The following is a 20,218-nucleotide window of genomic DNA, read 5'->3' as shown; positions in this document are numbered from 1 at the left end:
TTTCATGTTATTGCATAGAGCGTAGGGGGCTAGGGTGGTCCACTTTTTATATATCAAATCTTATTCCGGACAGGAGCAACTAGTTAACACTAGTTTTACACTACACACATATATAATGTAATACTGTTGCATTGTTAAGAATTTACTTATACATTTTTAACACTTGGCAGCTAATCACACATATTTCATACATACACTTATAGGGAATTTATAGAACAACATAGAGTATTAGTTCATTAGGACATCATAGATTTAGTGTGGAATTTGTTGGTACTTAACCTTCATCCACACATTATTACCCATTTTATATATTTTATTTTACTACAAGTAACAACTCAATGTGGTAAACATGTATGAAATTAAAGGATGTTTTTATTCATTTATTTTTTTTTAATTTTCTAAGTTTAGGGGATGTTTATTGCTGCTTTGTCTTTTTAATGGAATTAATTGAGTGTAATTGTTTAATTCATTATGATATAAATAAGCAGTACTACTTCACCAATCTGATGAAGTCATTTCCTTGGGACGAAACCTAGGTCATTGGTGAACTGGTGCTACTATCTTGGAGTGTTCTTTGCTTTGTGCGTTGGAATAAACCTGTTTTTACAACTTTGGCAGCTTGTACTTGTTCTTCCAATTTTGTTACTGAAGTGAGTACACTTTGTAAAAGATTTGGTTCTAATATACAGTTATAACTTCCATTTTTTTTTTTAATTTTTGAGATGAGAGAGGAATTTATCCCTAAATAAGGCAGAAAGACAAACCAAAGGAAAAAGCTGTGCTACTTAATAAAACATGAACTAAAACAGTTTGCTATGAAACATTTTTTATTGTACAAACTGGCATTTTGGTAAACAGTGAATGGCAATTAAATACAAGTGTATTTAATTATGCCAAATAATGAATTGTCACTTTCCTCGAACAGGAACTTACACTTACATCTTTCATTTAATGTCTCTACATTAGCTATTCAAAATGATGAGAGTAAAGCATATCAACATTAGATGCATAATCTAGAGGCAGCGTATGGCCCACATGTTTGGCTCCCAAGCTGGCCCCACCTACTGCTGAAGAATGTCTGAGCTTTAAAAGGCTTAATTTTGTTAAGTCCCTCCCGGCTGGGGTTCTTCTTGCTTCAGATAAGACATCCAGAAACCCTGCAAAAATAATAAACTGAGTGAATACCATAATCAAGATAAAAGTAGCCTAGTAATATTTTAACTTTTACCCATGCCAGTATTGTGGAGGAGGGGAGAAAGCTTAATCAAGCAGAAGTTGGAGCATTTCTTTGTAAATTAGATTTATATAATGTGGTACTCAACATGGCACTGTTACTCAGATGAATTATTAATGACTATGACCCATGAAATGAATGCTTCAAGTTACAGCACATTATCTCACAAAATCACTGTATAAGTCAATGTATTTAGTAGCATAACACTCAATTATATTAATACTAAAGTCATTCATAACACTGGCATTACAAATACAATAAGGGTCCAGAATTTATAAATGATATCTTGCCAAGGACTATTTGGAAGCAATTTTTTTTTTTTTTTTTTACAAAAATGTAGTTACAAGTTTTGTTAAAAGCAAGAGTAACTAAGTGGAACAACTGTAAACCTGATAGTAAAAGCTGACAGGACAGGTACACTTGCCAGAGGAATTAAGAGTTTGTGCTGACCATGCAACACTTGGCTTGTACAGAGTAAGAATTTAGGATTTTTTTCAGCATATTGTACCAATAGCTAAAACAGTGATATTTTAGGTAGTTTTGTGAAGTGTTTGGAGATTTATATCTATACACATTTGGAATTTAGTGTGTATTCTTCCCATAGTAAAAACTGAATAATTTCCCAACTTCAACCATTTAAATAAGCTTGGGGGCCCAGATTAGTAGAAGCAGGACAATCCATGGCATTCTGCGTCATAGGATATTAAGACTTCACAAGATGGGGCATGCTGATATCCTATAATAAGCACACATTGTCATGTCCTACTCCTGGAGATGTGCAACAGTAATCCAAAACTTTGCCTGTAGTCAAACTGCTGGAAAGGTCAAATACTACCCATAGTGAGTATGTATTCTACCATGGCAGTTTTCGTTTTGTAAGAATCAGAAACCGAACTTGCTGCCATTAGGGGAGTGGGAAAATTAAATGATTAAAAAAAATGAATCTACTTGGAAGTACATCACCCTTTATATGTCATCGTATCCTATTCGTTTTAACAGAAACTGATTCCTTATAAACCAAAGTGTAAGTGGCAAAAGTATACTATATGTATAACATCAGAGAGAATAATGTGCAGATGTAGAGTACACAAAATTTACCTTTGCGAAATTTCACATGAGAGAATACAGGAACAGCTGCTTGCATATAGCAGAATTATTTTAGAAAGGATATTTAACGTTTTAAAAATTCTGTATTACAACAGCAATAATCCATGCTCAACATGCAATAATGCAAGATTTAGCCCTGCTCCAGCACAGCAATATGAACCCAGTTAACCTTCATCTATATGGGTAAATTCACCTTCATTATGGTTGAATATTAATAACTCCATTAGTAATATTTAGCACCTGAGCTCAATATTTTCTGTTTTAAAAAAACAGTGCATGTAAACAGAACTGTTCATTCATTCCATGCTTGTTGACTGGGTTAAGTCCAGTAGGCCTCTTTCCAGGGGAGACCCGAGGTAGTATTTATACTAGAAGGGGAAATTTGTTCAAGGCATCGGGGAGCTCCCCCTTCTTTGGTGGGTGTCGTGGGATGTTTTACATCTGTTGAGCTACCACTAACCAAGCATATGGGACTTCACTTGAACATCTCATACAAAAGATGATGCATTCAGGAATGCAGCACTCCCGTGTCAGCAATCCATCTACCTGCTTTGAGAAAAGAGCCCACAGCCTTCTTGCAGGGTGAATTAAAGGTAGCAAGACATGACATGAAGGAATACTGGAGCATCTTAAGTGAGTCTAGAGAAAGTGCCATAAAAGAGAGCAGATTTTCTACTACCCCAAGGTAGCAAAATGCTTGGCACAGAGATTAAGGCAGCAAAACGCTGTGTGCAGGATGACTAGGTTAAGGAGCCCAGTCAGTGGGAAGATGCTCATTGACCCTGAGAGAATATGGAGCTCTTTATCAACAGCATAAGACGTATTTGACAAAATTGGGAATCAGATAGAGACAGGCTTTATTGTCTGATATCACAAAAGAGGAGATATAGGAGGTAATGAAAACAGAGAAGACTGGAAAAATGACAGGTATGGCTGATACTCTTTTGGGGTGTGAAAGAGAAATAGAGTCTTGAAAATATGGCATAAACAATTTAACAAGGTCCTTAAAGGTAGAAGGTGCTTCTCTTCTTGGAATGAAGCAGTGATAGGGGTAATACCTACAGAAGGGAAGGATCTGACAACTCCTGCATTGTACAGACCAATTTCCATTTTGGACCATGATTTTAAGATCTTCATAACCTTGGGTAAGAGAGTAGCTGAAACAATGGAAAAATTGATAGGGAAAAATCAGGGGTTTAATTAAAAGGAAGACCAACTTTAAACAATGTACATAAGAGGCTGCTTATTCAGCAAGATGCAAAGCTTAATAACAAAACCCTGATACGTTGACCTTTAGATGCAGACAAAGCATGTGACATGGTCTGCTGGAGTTTCCTGAGAGACACCCTTCAAGAATTTGGGTTTTCCAAAGAACAGATAAAAATGGTATTTTCAATATATAACAGCTCAAAAGGGGTATAAAATCTGCTATGGGTTACCTGGGAAATATTTCTTACTAGGGTGAGACAGGGCTTGCTCTCTAGAACCTTTGGCAAAAAAGTTGAAAATAAAGGGTTATGTTGCTAGTCTCTCTCTAGTATGTATGATGAACGGGGGGGGGGGGGTTCATTTATATGCTTTATTACATAGAAACGCATCAGGATGGATAGCAGCATTACAAAATATAAACTGATTAACTGACAGACTACACAGACATACATGCTTGCATCTCAACAGCTTACTACAAAATGAAGTGCTCAGTATTTATACACGTGTGCAAGCCCCTAGAAAGCTCCTTCAAGGTACATACACACATTGATCTACATCCTCCCTCTTAAATTGATTGCCCTCAATGAAATGACATTAGAAACAAACACAATATTCATGTCCAAGTCTCCATGTATCTGTAACATGGTCTGGAAATACGACCTGATCCAGTAACCAGAACTGGGTTTAGCAACAGGGACAGTCTTCAGTGAACAACTCTTCTCAGGAACAGGGATATTTACTGGAACGCTGGGTAACTCACTCTGAGATAGTCTTTCTCGCAGGCTAGGTACTGTGGTACAGGCTCAGACACTAATCAAATGTTTGATTCTGCCTAAACTCTACTCCTTGTGATTCCACAATGTAGTCTCTGCTCTGGACAAACACTTCATGACTCCAGTCTGATCATAACATTTGCACGTTGGCATTCTCACTGTTTCCTTTACATAATAGATCGAGCAGTTTGCTGGAATTGTCGTACTAAGACTTCTGGAATAGGTATTTCTTTAACAGATGGGACTTCACTGATCTGTTCTCTTAGCACTTGGACCCAACAAACTACTGCCAACTGTTAATGAAGTTCTGGTTTGTCTCAACAGAAGCCTCTTGGCAGGTGAGCCAAGATGTTTATCATGAGGAATATTTCTGAGATTCAAGAAAACATCACTATTATCTCGTTTTGACTTCTCTAGTAACTGTTTTGCACTTTGAACTGCACATTCTGCCAAACCTTTTGACTGTGGATACTCAGGACTATTCGTAATATGGATAAAGTCCCACTCTTTGACGAATCTTTTGAATTGCTGGCTAGTAAACTGTGCTACTGTCAGAAATAACTTTGTGCGGACTACCAAAATGACGCTTTATCTTAGCAATGATGGTACTGGATGCTAAATTAGGAAGGCGGTCAATCTTGAACCAATCTGAGTAAGAGTCTACTAACACTAAGTAATGTTGACCATTCCACTCAAAAATGTCAGTGACTACTGTCGACCAAGGTAGTTCAGGAATCTGGTTTAGCTGAAGTGGTTTCTTTGGTTGATGTGGCTTTGTACTATCATACAGAACAAGTTGGAAGTCCTCTCTCAATGTCTTGTGACATAGAAGGTCAAAATACTAGTCCTCTCACCCTCCTTTTAGTATAATCAGTTCCTGGGTGGCCATATTGCAAGATAGCAATATATTCTGGTTGCAAGGACTTTGGAACAATTACTTTTGGACCTTTCATAATGATACCATTGTCAGACACAAATCTCACCTCTGTAAAGAAAATAAGGCTGCACTTCTTGAGGTAAACTAGATTGCTTTGACGGCCATCCTTGATAAAGTGGTTGAGCTTCTATAAAACTGGATCTCAGGCTGTATGATTTCTAAGCTCAATAAGATGTGCGGAAGAAAAATTTCTCATTTCAATGACTTCAAAATCAGGGTTCTCATTCACGTGCTCTTCAGTGGTATTTATAGACAATCTGGACAAAGTATCATCAAGCTAAAGAAGTTTACCTTTCATGTAGACAAGATTGAAATTATATTTCTGCAATCTTAACACCATACATTACAAAAAACAAAGGGAGCCAAGTCCTCAATCCACACCAGGAATATTTATTTAGCACTTTCATTTCAATGAATGGAAACTTCTTCAGAATACAGTAAACCAAAACCCAACAGCTTTTTTATACCCTTCTTAATTAACAAATGCTAAAAACCCCGCCTCCTTAAAGGTGTATACAGTTTTTGACAAAGTGATTACAGAACTTGAGAACAAGAAAAATAAGCTAATAAGAGACCAGAGAGACTGTAATTTGGGTAAAGCCTACCACCCCCCCCCCGATCAGCAATGTACTGCTCCACTGGAAGATCACCAGTTATAGACTGATAGTCCTGAGGGTGACGGGATGGGTGAAATCTCTGACCCTTTAGAATACCCCCCTCTGAGGAGGTCAAAGAGACTGAGGAATCAGAGAAGGGAGACCTACTACAACAATTACAGATATCAACCAAAGCAGAAGGAGGGGGAGAGGCAGGATGTACAACAATACCAATAACTTGAATTAAGAAGTTTACCTTTCATGTAGACAAGATTGAAATTATATTTCTGCAATCTTAACACCATACATTACAAAAAACAAAGGGAGCCAAGTCCTCAATCCACACCAGGAATATTTATTTAGCACTTTCATTTCAATGAAACTTCTTCAGAATACAGTAAACCAAAACCCAACAGCTTTTTTATACCCTTCTTAATTAACAAATGCTAAAAACCCCGCCTCCTTAAAGGTGTATACAGTTTTTGACAAAGTGATTACAGAACTTGAGAACAAGAAAAATAAGCTAATAAGAGACCAGAGAGACTGTAATTTGGGTAAAGCCTACCACCCCCCCCCCCCCGATCAGCAATGTACTGCTCCACTGGAAGATCACCAGTTATAGACTGATAGTCCTGAGGGTGACGGGATGGGTGAAATCTCTGACCCTTTAGAATACCCCCCTCTGAGGAGGTCAAAGAGACTGAGGAATCAGAGAAGGGAGACCTACTACAACAATTACAGATATCAACCAAAGCAGAAGGAGGGGGAGAGGCAGGATGTACAACAATACCAATAACTTGAATTAAGTAGTTATCATGGTAGCCGTTATTTTAAAGAACAGTTGTGGATTTTTCAAAATATATAATTACAGTAATGTATATTTGTATAATTCAGTGGCTGATTTATTTCAAAAGGGTTCGTCTTTTGTACCTGCCAGAAATGCATGGCTGGATGAAGTTTTGATCAATTTGAAGCTATTTACTAGGAAACTAAACTTTGGTTTCTGTTTCAGGGAACCCATACGACATATGGGCAATGAGAATGTATGCCCTAAGGCAATAGTTTTTAACCCCGTACTGTATCCAGTTATACAGATTTTCGAGAAATTGTGTGAAAATATTAGGAGAATGTTTTCAAGAAAACAATGTGGGTTTAACAGTGCATGTAACCTGATGAAAGTAATATGTTAAAAAAATATTTGTGATAGTGAATTGAGAGTCATGAAGCCTGATAAGGGTGGTGGTCTGGTTATTTATGAACTTAATGACTATAATAAAAATGTTTACATTGCTGTATACTAACACATACAGAGAAATTAGTTTAAATGAAATGAATTTAGACTATAAGAAAGTTGATGTGACATTTGAAGTACTTGTGCTTAATGACCAGATAAGCTTGACAGAACTTACTTTTTGACAGTAAAAAAGTCCTAGAACTCCTATCATCCTTGGAGTGCCAAAAATACACAAGGACTTGTCACCCTCCACTTAGGCCTATAGTTGATGCGAAGACCTCAAAGACCTTCCCAATCGCCAGATTTATAGACCAACAGTTAGTTTGCCCAGAGAGATCACCCCTGAGTTTTTACAGACTCGTGGGACTTTTTTTCTAATGACATCTATTTAGAGGACCTATTATTCGTCACGGTTATTTATTCTCAGTTATACCACACAGTACGGGTATTGCATGGTTTTATTCCTACCTCTGTCAACACACAGATATAGGACATGACCGAATTCTTACTATTAGAACTTTGATGGAGTTAGTTTTGGATAATAACTTTATCATATTTGAACAATTGTTCAAACAGTGTAAGGGGGTGACTATGGAGGGTGGCCCACCCCCCCCACATTTGCAAACATTGTTCTGGCATATTGGGAGAATGAATTTATTGTGAATTGTCCTTTTTCATGTAATTGGTCTTTTTATGGATGATATTTTTTGGAAAGGTAGTAGAGAAGACCTGGAGAGGTTTTTTGTATACATCAATAATAGTACAGATTTTATAGAATTCACTACTGATATAGAAGATTTTGGCTTTTTTTAGATATTACTATCATCAAGGACAGAGTTACAGATGAATTTAATTCCACAATATATAGAAAGCCCACCTACTCTTAATACATTATTACACTTTAACGGGTGGCACCCTCTCCATCAAAAAAAAGTCCCTTGTTAAGGGCTAAAATGGTGACCACTATAGAAGAATTTTTGGTCCAAATTGAAATTCTGAAGATGGTTACTTAGGAGGGGATACCCAGAGGCATTTCTCAATAATATGGTGAGCGAAGTAATACAAAAAAAGAGCTTGTGGTCATTTTTTCCCCTGCTGTTAGGATCTGCAAATGGCACCCTTGATAGAAACAGGAAGAATAATGAAGGAACATATTTTAATAAGGCAGTGGTTTTGACATACAACAAGCAATTTTCAGCCATAGGTGACATTAATAAAAAATTGGAATATTTTCAGAATAGATCCTGAATAGCTTAATATAGTGGGAGGACACCCACAAATTATTTACAAAAAAGATGTCAGTAAAAAAATATGCTGGTGAAAGTTACACTCAAGTTTGAATGGTAAATTAGTAAATATGGACATTGTCCGCAGTGTTGTATGTTAGAGACCACCGAGATAGTAATTCTGAACTATGGTAAACATATATTACACAAAAAACTGCAACAGTAGGGGGGGGTTGCTCACTTGACCCTAGGCTCAGAATGTCAGTGTTTTTATTTAGGGAAAACAAAGAACTCCTTTAGAAGTTGAGTGTACCAGCACTGTTATGATACATCTAAGAAGGATCCTAAGAATGCCCTTGTGGGGCATTTATTAGAACATGAGGGACATTCATTTAAGTTTGTAATTATAGATGAAATAGAGCTAGGAGAAGGGGGGGGCATTAAATGATTATTTGGAAGTTAAAGAACTGAGATGGCAAATGTGGTCGCATGCAACAGTGTACCCTGGTCTGAATGACACCATCTCTGTCAGCCCCATAATTAGATAAAAGCTGATTTTATAACTTAAGGTAATTACTGTGTGTACTGCTATGTGCTTTAGCAAGGTTGGTAGGTGTACATTTATATGTGAATGTTTTTAAGATTTATTTATGGTTAAACTTGCATTTTGTATGGTGCAAGTAATTTTTATACATCAAAAATACTCTTATTGTATACACCTTTAAGGAGGTGTTTTTTTTAGCATTTAATGAAGAAGGGTATAAAGCTGTTTGGTTTTAATGAAGAAGGGTATTAAAGCTGTTTGGTTTTGTTTAACTGTATTCTGAAGAAGTTTCAATTCATTGAAACGAAAGCGCTAAATAAATAAACCTGGTGTGTATTGAGGATTTGGGTTTCTTTGTTTTTGGTCTTATTGAGTCAGTGTGGTGTGTGTTTCAGTTACCATACATTGCAAGCTGGCAGGAACTGTATGCACAGGCTGTCTCAAAATACTGATTAGAGGTTGGTGATCTGGATAGGTCTACCATAAATATAGTCATGGAACTTCAAACAACTGCCAAGAACACTATCTGAGCATACTGTATTTCAGTTTGGGTTAGAGATCTGGATGCATAGGCAACAGGTTGACCCTTTTGAAGAATGACTGCACCAAGACCAATTTTTGAAGAATCACAGGAAAGAGTTACTGGTTTGTGAACATCATAGTATCTGAGTATTGGTGGACTGGCAATTGTGTTTTAGGACATAAAATGCTCCTTGGTGCTGTTCCAACCATGACATGGATACATCATTACGTGTTAGCTCCCTAAGTAATGCTGCTGGTTGGCTTAAATCTGGAATGAACTTGCCTAGATAGTTAACCATGCCAATAAAGCATTGAAGGGCTTGAACACTGTCTGGAGCTGGCATCTCAAGAATAGCGGTTTGCTTGGAGGGGTCTTGTCATAAATCTAAACTGGTAAACAAACGACCAACATAAGTAACCTGAACTTGCACTTCTTAGGATTCAGTTTAATATTCATTGACAAGCTCTTTCCAGAACTTTCTTGAGGTTTCTGTCAGTTTAACTTCACCATTACCTCATAAAAATATCTACTGTAATAGCACAAGGATACCCACAAAAACATTTGCTCCATTGCATGCTGAAAGACTTCAGTGGCAGAATTTATCCCAAATGGCATTCTCAAAATCTGTATCTGCCAAAAACAGTACTGAACATAGTGAGAAATGAGGATTTCTTGTCAAGCAAAATTTGCCAAAATGAACTCTGCATCCAAGACAGAAAAAACCAGTGGCTTGGCATCAGAGCTGCAACTTCTTCGACTATGCACTTTGGAAGATGAGGTCTTTTCAGTGCTTTGTTCAGATCTCATGAATCAGTACATATACCGATATACGAGCTACCACCATGGAAGTACCCATTCAGTAGGTTCATTGACTGGACAAATTACACCTTGTTGCACCATTTTATCTAGCTCAGTTTTGACTCTTCTGCATGGCTATTGCAACTTTCCAGGCTCGCCTGACATCTGGATCTAACTTCATGGAACTGGAAGCTTACCTAGTTTGTCTTAAAACAGATCAGCATAGGTAAAGAAAGTATACTGGATGAAATTAGAACTGTGGTCTTTCAAACTAATGTGATTGACTTCTTTATTAAATGAAAGCAGTCCCATTTTCAAACAGTCTCTGAGTCCTAATAATGACTATACTTGCCTTTTGACCACATAGAACAACAAGTCGTAGCTTCTCTCAGCAGAGCAACATGAAAGTACTACTGAGCCTTAAGCATGAATCTCTTCACCACCATAAGCAACAAACTTTGCCAACTCAAGCTTCTCACCAGACACAACATTACACTTTGAATGTGTGTCAACTTTGAGCTCTATGGGTCTCCCATTTATATGAACAGTACAAAATACTTCATTCTTTGCCCACAGATCTACTGTACTGACTGTTTCATGAAGCACTGACACAACGTCAACATAAAAAGGTAGGGTCACAACTTTCTAATTGATCAACTTGTCTCTCTGAATATTTTAATAAAATAATGTGCGCCTTTTGATTTACAAAACCTTTTGAAATTATTCCATTTGTGACATTGCTGACCAAAAGCTAAACATGTTTTCCTTTTAGGCTCAAGACTTCCTCCACACTTCTGACAGTTGGCTATGAAACTGGGTAAAGGCACATGCTTTGAGTTTGCAGACTCACTGAGACTGTGTGGTTTCTAGAGCATGCCTTGGAACTTGTTAGAAAAGTACAGGGTTTCCCAGCGAGTGTCACAGGGTTTACAATTGCTGCCATGTGTTTGGACCGGTTTCTTTTAACCACATGCTGCACACTATCAACATTGGCTTTAGAAGTTACTGGAAGCATGCATCTGTCATTTGTAAGCATATTTGTGTGCTTTTCTGTAAGCTTGTATATCTGACAAATTGCAATGGCCTTATTCAAAGTTAAATCACTGTCATGAAGCAAAATCTTTCATACCACACGTTTGTCTTTTATCAACTCATACCTTAAATCACCAAATCTGCACGTTTTAGATTTTTCTAAAATCAGTTATATATACTGCAAGTTTCACCAAGCTTTTGATCTCTTGTGTAAAATATGTGCCTTTCCATTGTTACATTCATTTGGAGTTGCACATTTCTCTAAAATTTACGTTTTAAGCACTCTGGGGTCTTTCCATGACTCAGCCGGTACAACACTATGATGTTTCCCCCTCTCCTGCAGACGGCAGGTGCATACACAAATGAATGCTCCCTTTCAACGGCTTCTGAACCAGCTAAATTAAGCAGAATAAATGCCTTTGTATGGTCGTCTTTATCAGAAAATGCAGCCTGTAGGAAAATATCGTACTCTTGCTCAAACACTCTCCAGTTCTCTGCAATATTATTGTCAAACACAAGTGAACCAGGTTTTCAAAATCTGTCTGCCATACCAACAAATTATGCCCGAACACACTGAAAAATATGGTCCTTGTAGCTATATATGCCTGTAATAACATTCAAATGCACAATAAACTCTTTGAAACACTATTTTGCAAAATAACTGTACTGTAATACTGCACAAACATGTTAACACTACATACACCTTGAATAGCTTTGATTAATGTGAAAAAGTAGTGCTTAGTGAAAAAATGTGGTTTCCCTTATTTTATGTGATTCGGATGTTATTTCAAATATTTCTATTAATACATCATAGTTTTGGATATTTCTGTTACTTAGAAATTTGTTTAGAGTGTTCTGAATGTCTTGTTTCATATCTTGCAAATAAAAAATAGTTTGAGCAAGTTTCAATACCTGAAATTTGTTTCTGACCTGTTTTGCAAGTTATATGTGCAGTAGGGATGATTCACTCCTTTATATTCCTCCAGTGTTTACTGAGTGCCTCTCTGTCCTGAACTGAAGAGTCTGGATTCATTCTGGCACCATGTCCTTTTTAGACATGCCACTTTTGACACCATGTTGTTCATCTCTCTCTAGTATAAATGACAGGCAGGGTAGTTTGCTCATATGCTTTATTACACAGAAACACATCAGGATGGATAGCAGCATTATGAAATATAAACAGATATACATGCGTACTACAAAATGACAGTCAGGCTCGTACATGCTCAGTATTTATACATTTGTGCAAGCCCCTAGAAAGCTTCTTAAAGGCATACACACATTGATCTACAGGTTACACCTGGGAAAATATGCATGGGAAGATGTTATTTGCAGATGAAATTATTTTTTAACTTAATGAATCAGAGAGACTCTGTTTCAGAACGTTGGTACTTCAGCATGTTATAAGATTAATGACATCAAAGACCGTCATGAATTGTGTACTTTCACTTGAGATAGTTCAGGTATTTACACTTGTGGGGGCATGAAAGAATCAAATATTTAGCTAAACCAAGATGTTAAGCTAGCAGCCAAGGAAATGTGGGAATACACAGTCGTACAAATTAAGGAGGAGAATAGCAAAAATAATGGCTGTAAAATGTTCCATGCCATGGATAATATACGCAGAAAAGACTTTTATACTATAATAAGATATTGAAGAGATGTACAAGGGAACTGAATTTTTTTACTGAGCGATTGAAAGAATGGGTGCAATGGGATAAACAATGCTTGTCTAGAGAAGAGAGGATTAGGTGTCATACTTCAAAGCAAGGCAGCTTAAGATGTCTTTCTACTCATCTGTTGCAGTATTCTTTACACGAGTTGCCTGCTCAGGTGACCTGATGTCTGTCAGTACACCAAAGTCTTACTACTGTAAGGTGTGCGGTACTTCCCACGTAGGCAGCTATCAGATGTAGGCCATAAAGGTGATGTACATGCGCTCCATCCTCAGAAGTTCTTTGCCGCCAGTCACAGACATCATTCTGCTGCCAGAATAGAGTGTTTCTTCTAAAGTTAAATGCTCAGCTGGGGAAACTTGTGTGTCTTTTGTTGCTGTACCCTTTTTTTCCCTTGAGTTAATGTCATCCAAGAAAGGGAAATGTGATTGTGGAAGGCAGATTCCACAGAAAAATAATCAACTCGGTCTCTTTTTTTGTCTTGGGGCCCCACCACGACCATAAGAATTGTTCTGTCAGTCATTCATCCCCAAAACTCTTCAGAGCAGACTTTTCTCCCTTGCAGTGTATTTAGAAAACCTGCGCTTGAAAATTATTGCCAAAAGCATGATGGAGGGTTCCTCTAGCCTGATGACCGAGCCTACCATGAAGTGGAATGCCAAAAGGCCTAGGCCCAAGGCTTCAGTTGCGCCTCTCCCAGCGGATGTCCCTCCCGAGGCGCATGATCGTTCGGAGATGCAGTCTGCTTCAGATCTGGATCCTTGGGCCAAGTCCGTTTCGTAGGCCGCCTTAGACCCAGACGCCAGTACATCCAGAGAGGTGTCTCAGTCATATGGTACAGTTGTCCAGGGGAACCAAGGCTCATTCTGTCGGAAGGCCCTAGGGGAATCACACAAATCTTACTGAGGGACAACATCAGTTCAGACATACGTGAATGTAGGCCTACATCCAAAACCCTAACTTTACACCAGATGGACATGCCTGCTAAGGAAAAAAACAAAAAACTAAGCATCATCCCCCTCTTCCAGACCCCCCAGAAACAGTGGAAAAATTCTGCCCAAGGATTATTCAAGGCCTTTATATCCTTGAGGCCTACTGCTGGGTCCCCTGGTTCTCCCCTCTCCTGGCCTACCTCACCCCAAAAAAAGGGTCAGACAACAGCCTACTTAAAAGGAGGAACTTTCATCAGATGATGATAGTGACTCACTAGCCTACTCCTCTCAAATTCCCTCACCATTACACAGTGGCTCCCCTGAGGAAAAATCTAATGGGATGGACTCACCCTGGAGGAAATCTTATTTGGGGAAACCCTTTTTAAAAATGAGGGACCACTTCAAGTGGAATAGCAGTCAAATGTCAGATGTTCAGAAGAGGTACAACCTCCTCCAGGTGAAAACCCCCAGCCTTTCAACTATCCCACCAGTTATTCCTGCCATTCTGGATGCCTTTGTTTCCACTTCCACATATCCTGACTCTCCGCCCCCCCCCCCCAAGAAGCCGGACAGATACTACAATGTCCCTTAAGACAGCAACTTCCTCCTTAAGGCCCCTGTTGATGACCCCTCTGTTCTCTGCGGCTTCAGACAAACCATTGAGGTCTCTTCCTTCCTACCCTCTGACAAAGACAGTAGGCATCTAGAGAGATTGATGAAGAAAATCTACACTTCAGCTACCTACCCTTTAGGGCTTTGAACTATCAAATCCATATAACCAAGTATTCCCTGGAACTTATGTCACAACTATCTAAAACTGTTTTTGACATGCCGGATTCAGAAAACAAGACCTTGGCTAATCCTCTAATTGCCCATCCTCCCAGGTGACACATCACTCAGTAAAATACAGCTATGAATGCTGCTGAAGCTACCTCCAGAGCTGCTGCCTCAGTGTTGAAAAGATTTAGTTAAGGCTTCAACCCCTCCCTGAGGATATTAAGGCGAAGCTCACTCACTATGACAGTTCTGCATTAGTTGTTATGGCTTTAGCTGATCTCTTCAGGAAAAAAAAGCAAAGAGTTGAAAGAACTCAAGCACATCCTGGTTTCACCAGTCCCAGAGTGCTACAGGAACTACCCTTCCAAACAGATATTCGTCCCCAGGCAAACCTGCCCCCTCAAACTAAGTCCTCCAAGGAGAACAAGAAGGGTCATCACTTCTCAGCTCCCTCCTCTTCCCACCAGCATAATCAGCTTTTTCCTGACAGAGCAGGTTCTTCCGGACTTCCTTGCACTACCCTCTCCACTTCTCCCTATCCCTTCCAGCCTGGAAATCCATCACATAAGATGCTTGGGTCTTGAATTTCATAAAACATGGATATTTCATGGCATGGCACACCATGCCTCCCTTCAGGGGTATCCCACAGCCACCTGCAGAACAAGTACCCTCCCCTCCCAAGTGTTGGCAGACCTGCTAGATCAGGCAACCATGCAACCAGTGCCCACACACCCGAAGAGAACAGGCTTCTACTCCCCACATGTTCCTAGTTCCCAGAAAGAATGGCCCCTGGAGACCCACCGTAGATTACTTCTTCCTCAACACCTTCCTAAAGCTGCCCTCCTTCAAAATTCTAAACCTTCAGACCTGTTTTCCCTGATCCCTCCCCACAGGCCTTTCTGACATCCATAGAAATCAAAGACGCCTACCTACATATTCCCATTCATACCAAGTTCAAGAAATTTCTTCGGCATCCTGGAACTTTCAGTTCTTGGCCTTGCCTTTTGGTCTTTCTACAGCCCCAGGAGTGTTCACAAAATGCTTAGCCCCAGTAGTCATTTTCTGCAGACTCTAAGGCATTCAAACTTTCCTCTACCTGGATGACCTCCTGTTCCAGGGCAAACACCCCAGCGAAACTTCCACTTGGCCATTGTCGTCATACAACAATTATGATTTACAATCAGCTTCACAAAATCTGCCCTCACCCCACCCCAAGGTCATGTCTTTCTGGGGTGTAGATCCCGGACGGACAGAATGGTAGTATCCCTTCCACCTCAAAAGGCACAGGACTCCTGCCAGATCTTTTCAGACATCCTTCCTCTGCACCTCTTGTCAGCAAGGCAGTTTCAGGATCCTAGGACCGAGCGCTTCCACCATACCTATGCTGCCTCTGGCAAAGTTTCATATAAGGAAGTTTCAGTGGTTCCTGAAGTCAGTGCGGACACAACATGCCCACCCTCTGGAATTTCAAATCCCACTCCTAACTTGCTTAAAGAAGGAGCTTCTATGGTGGATCCAATGAATGTCCCTCAACCCAGGACTTCCCATCCACCCCCTGCCCCCAACTCAAGACCTGTACACAGATGCTTCAGATGCAGGCTGGAGGACTGCATTGGGCCACCATACTGTACAAGGGCAATGGTCTCCCTGTCAGAAAAAGGACCACATAAATGTAAGAGAGATGAAGGGATTGATTCTAGCTCTTTAGTTCTTTCAGTCCCTTCTCAACCCAGGCCGCTCAAGGATCTACACAGACAACATGTCTGTTCTCTGGTATGTGAACATGTGGGGGGGGGGGGACCAAACCCTATCTCCTATGCAGATTAGCATTACAGGTTTGGGAGCTAGCCCTCCAATTTCAGATTTCTCTGGAGGCAGTCTACATCTCATCTAATCAGAACACTGTGGCAGACACCTTCAGCAGATCCACAGCAAAGGCCCATGAATGGATGCTTCACAGGGATGTGTTTCTGGACATAGTCCACCAGTGGGGTATTCCTCAAATAGACTTATTTGACTCCCATCTGAACAGACAACTTCCAAAATTTTGTGCTATGGAACCTCACCCCCTGGCATGGAAAGTGGACGCCCTATCAATATCCTGGCAGGGGAAGTTTCTGTATACATCCCCCCCCCTTCCGCTCAATCTGAAAGTCCTGCTAAACATTCAGCAGGACAAACCAAAAAATCCTGCAGGTGACTCCCTAATAGCCAAGACAGCATTGGTTCCCCTTCTACACCCAGCCAAGGGCAATCATCACAAGTTACCTCCTAGTGTGGAGTTATTCAGACAACACAAGGGCTCCCTCCCATCCACCCACACTTGGTAATTCTACAGCTAACTCTTTGGCTGATAGAGCCCTGATACCTTTTAGACAGCTGTTCTCACAGGACGTGTTTCAAGTCCTGTAGGAGACCAGGAAATCTTACCTATCCAAGTGGAAAAGAATTTCAATGTGATGTCCTTCTCAAACTGGACCCACTAACTGTGGATCTCCCTCGGGTTCTTTCATACCTGTGTGAGTTGCTCAATTCTGGCCTAGCATATTCATCTGGCAGCCATTTCTGCCTCTTTCCCCCTTTAGCATCTAGATTTGAGGTCAAACAGTTCCTCAAAAGTGTCCTCCACATTAAACCTCCCAAGAGACCTGTGCCACCTGCATGGGACCTAAACTTTGTGCTAGAGAAGCTGACCCTTGCCCCCTTTGAGCCATCTTCCTCTAGCTCCTTAAAATGGTCTTGCTACTAGCCCTAACTTCTGCCAGAAGGGTCTCTGAGCTCCAGGTCCTGATGGCTTCTTCCCCCATTATAGATCTTTCACAAAGGCGCAGGGTCTCCCTTCGCACCAACCCAGTGTTTATGCAAAAAGTGGTTAATGAGTTGTCCTTAAACCAGGCTTATCCACCTACCAACCTTTTTCCCTTCTTCCCCAAAACACTAGTGAGAAGATTTTGCACAGACAACTGAGATTTTACCCTCACAAAACAATCTATTACAAAGTCAGATCAGCTGTTTGTCTCATTCCATCCTAGAGCTCTGGGACTACCTGTGTCCAAACTATTTCTAACTGGATTTCCAAAACTATTTCCTTCTGCTGTGCCTGCCATGGGAAACCCCCTCCCTGCTTGGTCAAGGCTCATTCCACCAGAGCAGTGGCTTCCTCTGGTGCCTTTCTGAAAGGGCTAGACCCCAATTCTATCTTAGAGGTGGCTACCTGGACCTCTCTCCACAACTTTACCAAACATTATAAACTGGATTCCATCTCCAGATCTAGGGCTGGGTTTGCCGGAGCCATTCTTCATGAAAAATTCATCTGCTAATTCCACCTCCCTCTCTGCATGAGCTTTGGTACTCTCCCTCATGTAAAAATAGAATATGAATAGAAGGAGATAAAACAGTTGTGTAAGAACTTACCATAACAATAGATGTCCTTCTCTTCTCTGTTGCAGTATTCTGTCCCACCCCTCTTCTGCACTTCTTTGATGTATCAACTCTCTATTCCTTGGACACACCCTCCTCCTGGGACTTCAGTTATGAGGATGGTGCATGTCTACGTCACCTTTATGGCTTACATCCGATAGCTGCATATGTAGGACATACCGTGCATCTTACAGTTGTAAAAGACTTTGGTATACTGGCTGACGTCTGGTTGCCTGGGCAGGCAACTCCCTCATGTAAAGAATACTGCAACAAAGAAGAGAAGGACATTTGTCATGATAAGTTCTTACACAACTATTATTTCATTTATGTCCTGCAAGTTCAAGAATACCAATGTAAGTGGAAGATGATGGTAAATTAACAAAAGTAAGGATAACAGGAACTGAAACTTTGGGGGGCAGCAATAAGCCTTGAGGTTATATTGGGGATATGGAAAAGGAATTGACTGAAGCTTAGATAAATATGGCTCTGGCATCAATGTATCCTACCCTAAGGGATGGGCTTATTAAGCACACAGAGGTAGGTCTGCAGAAAGCTTCTTGTTTATAGAGGGCAAGAGGTAAGCATTCAAGGTGGTAGTGGGAAGAATATCAAGAAGCAGGAATAACAAATGATTAGGGTAATGCTGAAAAAACAATTCAGTTTAAGTGAAAGGGAATATGTGAATTTTTTGGGACTAATATCAGAACTAAAAAAAGAACATAAAGGATCCTGTGTCTGAGGGCAAAAAATTGTGTGTGAAATTTCTTCTTGAGGTTTGAAAGGGGTTGACAGAAGAGTGTATGCAGTTTGACACTTGTTTTTTTTTTATAATCAAGTTAAGCTCAAAGGAGGATGGGTGTGAAAGGTTAGGAGTCCCTTTAACCAATGAGGACTGGGACCAGTGAGCACTAGCCCCAAAGTATGCCACAAAAATCAAGAAGTTCAGAATGTTTGTATGGGAATGCCTGTATAGGTATTCCTATACTTCAGATTTCTAAAATGTTTGAGTGCATCAGGAGTATGCTGGAAATGTGAAGAGAGGCACCTGGGTCCATATCTTGTGGAAATGTACTCAATTATCAGTTTAAAAAAACACTTGGAAACAATGGCAAGATAAGTAAGAGGGCAAGAGGAATTGTTTAATAAGAATTTATTACTTCTAAGTTTGGCTAAAATATTAAAGCCAGGACATGTGAAAGGCCTAGTAACCTTATGCAGCAGCAAAGGATGTAATTATCAAACAATGGAGCCAGAAAGAAAAAAATGTAAGTGAAGTGGAAAGATAATGCAGAAATAGAAGTGAAAATTGTAGATGTGAATATAACTTAAAAAAGCAGGAACAATGCAAAAAGAACATAAATGGAAGTCACAGACAGTTATTATGAGCTTCGACACAACACCATATGTAAAACTGTAAGGAAAGAACAAATGCCTGCATAATGGATTAGTAAATATATTGTGAAATGTTTATATTTGCTTCGACTTAAATGAAGCTCTAGGTTACCCTGGCTGTATTATTCTTGTATATAGTTTTTTTCTAACACTTTTGTGCACATGTGAAAATTAATTTGGGCAATGTATATGTATGTATTAAAGAAAGTTGACAAACAATCTAAAGACAGCATATCTGTTCAATATAAGCTTGTCAGTTGATCTCAAAATTAATAGACTGATTATAATACCTGAAAATTGGTGGCCAACATAAATACATACACTTTTTACGCTTGAAACAAGTGTTCTTGTGTCTAAATAGTCTTTGCTGAAATAACAGACATTGTTAATCCAAAGTTTAAAAAAAAAAAAAAACACATTGATAACTTATTTTCTGAACAATATTGTGCCATGGAACTGGGGTATTTTGAATGCTGTTTCTAAGATTGCTGACAGAGTGGCTGATGGTTAACATTAAAGTATGTGTAATATGTCACATGGAGAAGCATATTAATGCAAATATTTGTACTTATAAATGTTGCATCTCTAATCTTTACAGATTTGTTTCATATGCACAGTCATACTTTAGTGTGAGCTGTAATATAAGACATGCGGTACTCCAGGTTGTTTCACCTGTAATGTACAAATTTTTGAGACATTTTGTGTGTGAAAAGGCAATTAAGAAGCAGCATCTGTGAATATTAAAATGAAAAGTAGAATTAGTGAACTGTACAAACAGTTTAATATGGGATATTGTTAAAAAGTTTTT

At 39.4% G+C, this 20,218-nt stretch overlaps 1 protein-coding gene across 1 annotated transcript in view; it reads right to left on the bottom strand.

Moving 5' to 3' along the window:
- Positions 1-809: 809 nt before the first annotated feature.
- NAGK (N-acetylglucosamine kinase) overlaps positions 810-20,218 on the bottom strand; it is a 422,972-nt gene continuing 403,563 nt past the window's right edge. Inside the window, exon 9 of the mRNA XM_044081648.1 lies at positions 810-1,157. Within this exon, the coding sequence (XP_043937583.1) occupies positions 967-1,157 (191 nt within the window). The 3' untranslated portion in view covers positions 810-966. The remainder of the gene's footprint in view (positions 1,158-20,218) is intronic.

This window comes from Protopterus annectens, chromosome 8.part1 (genome assembly GCF_019279795.1).
Source record: "Protopterus annectens isolate FY-2018-M chromosome 8.part1, PAN1.0, whole genome shotgun sequence".
NCBI lineage: Eukaryota > Metazoa > Chordata > Ceratodontiformes > Protopteridae > Protopterus > Protopterus annectens.
Note: the sequence above shows the minus strand (reverse complement) of the source record. Positions and strands in the feature narration are given on the sequence as shown.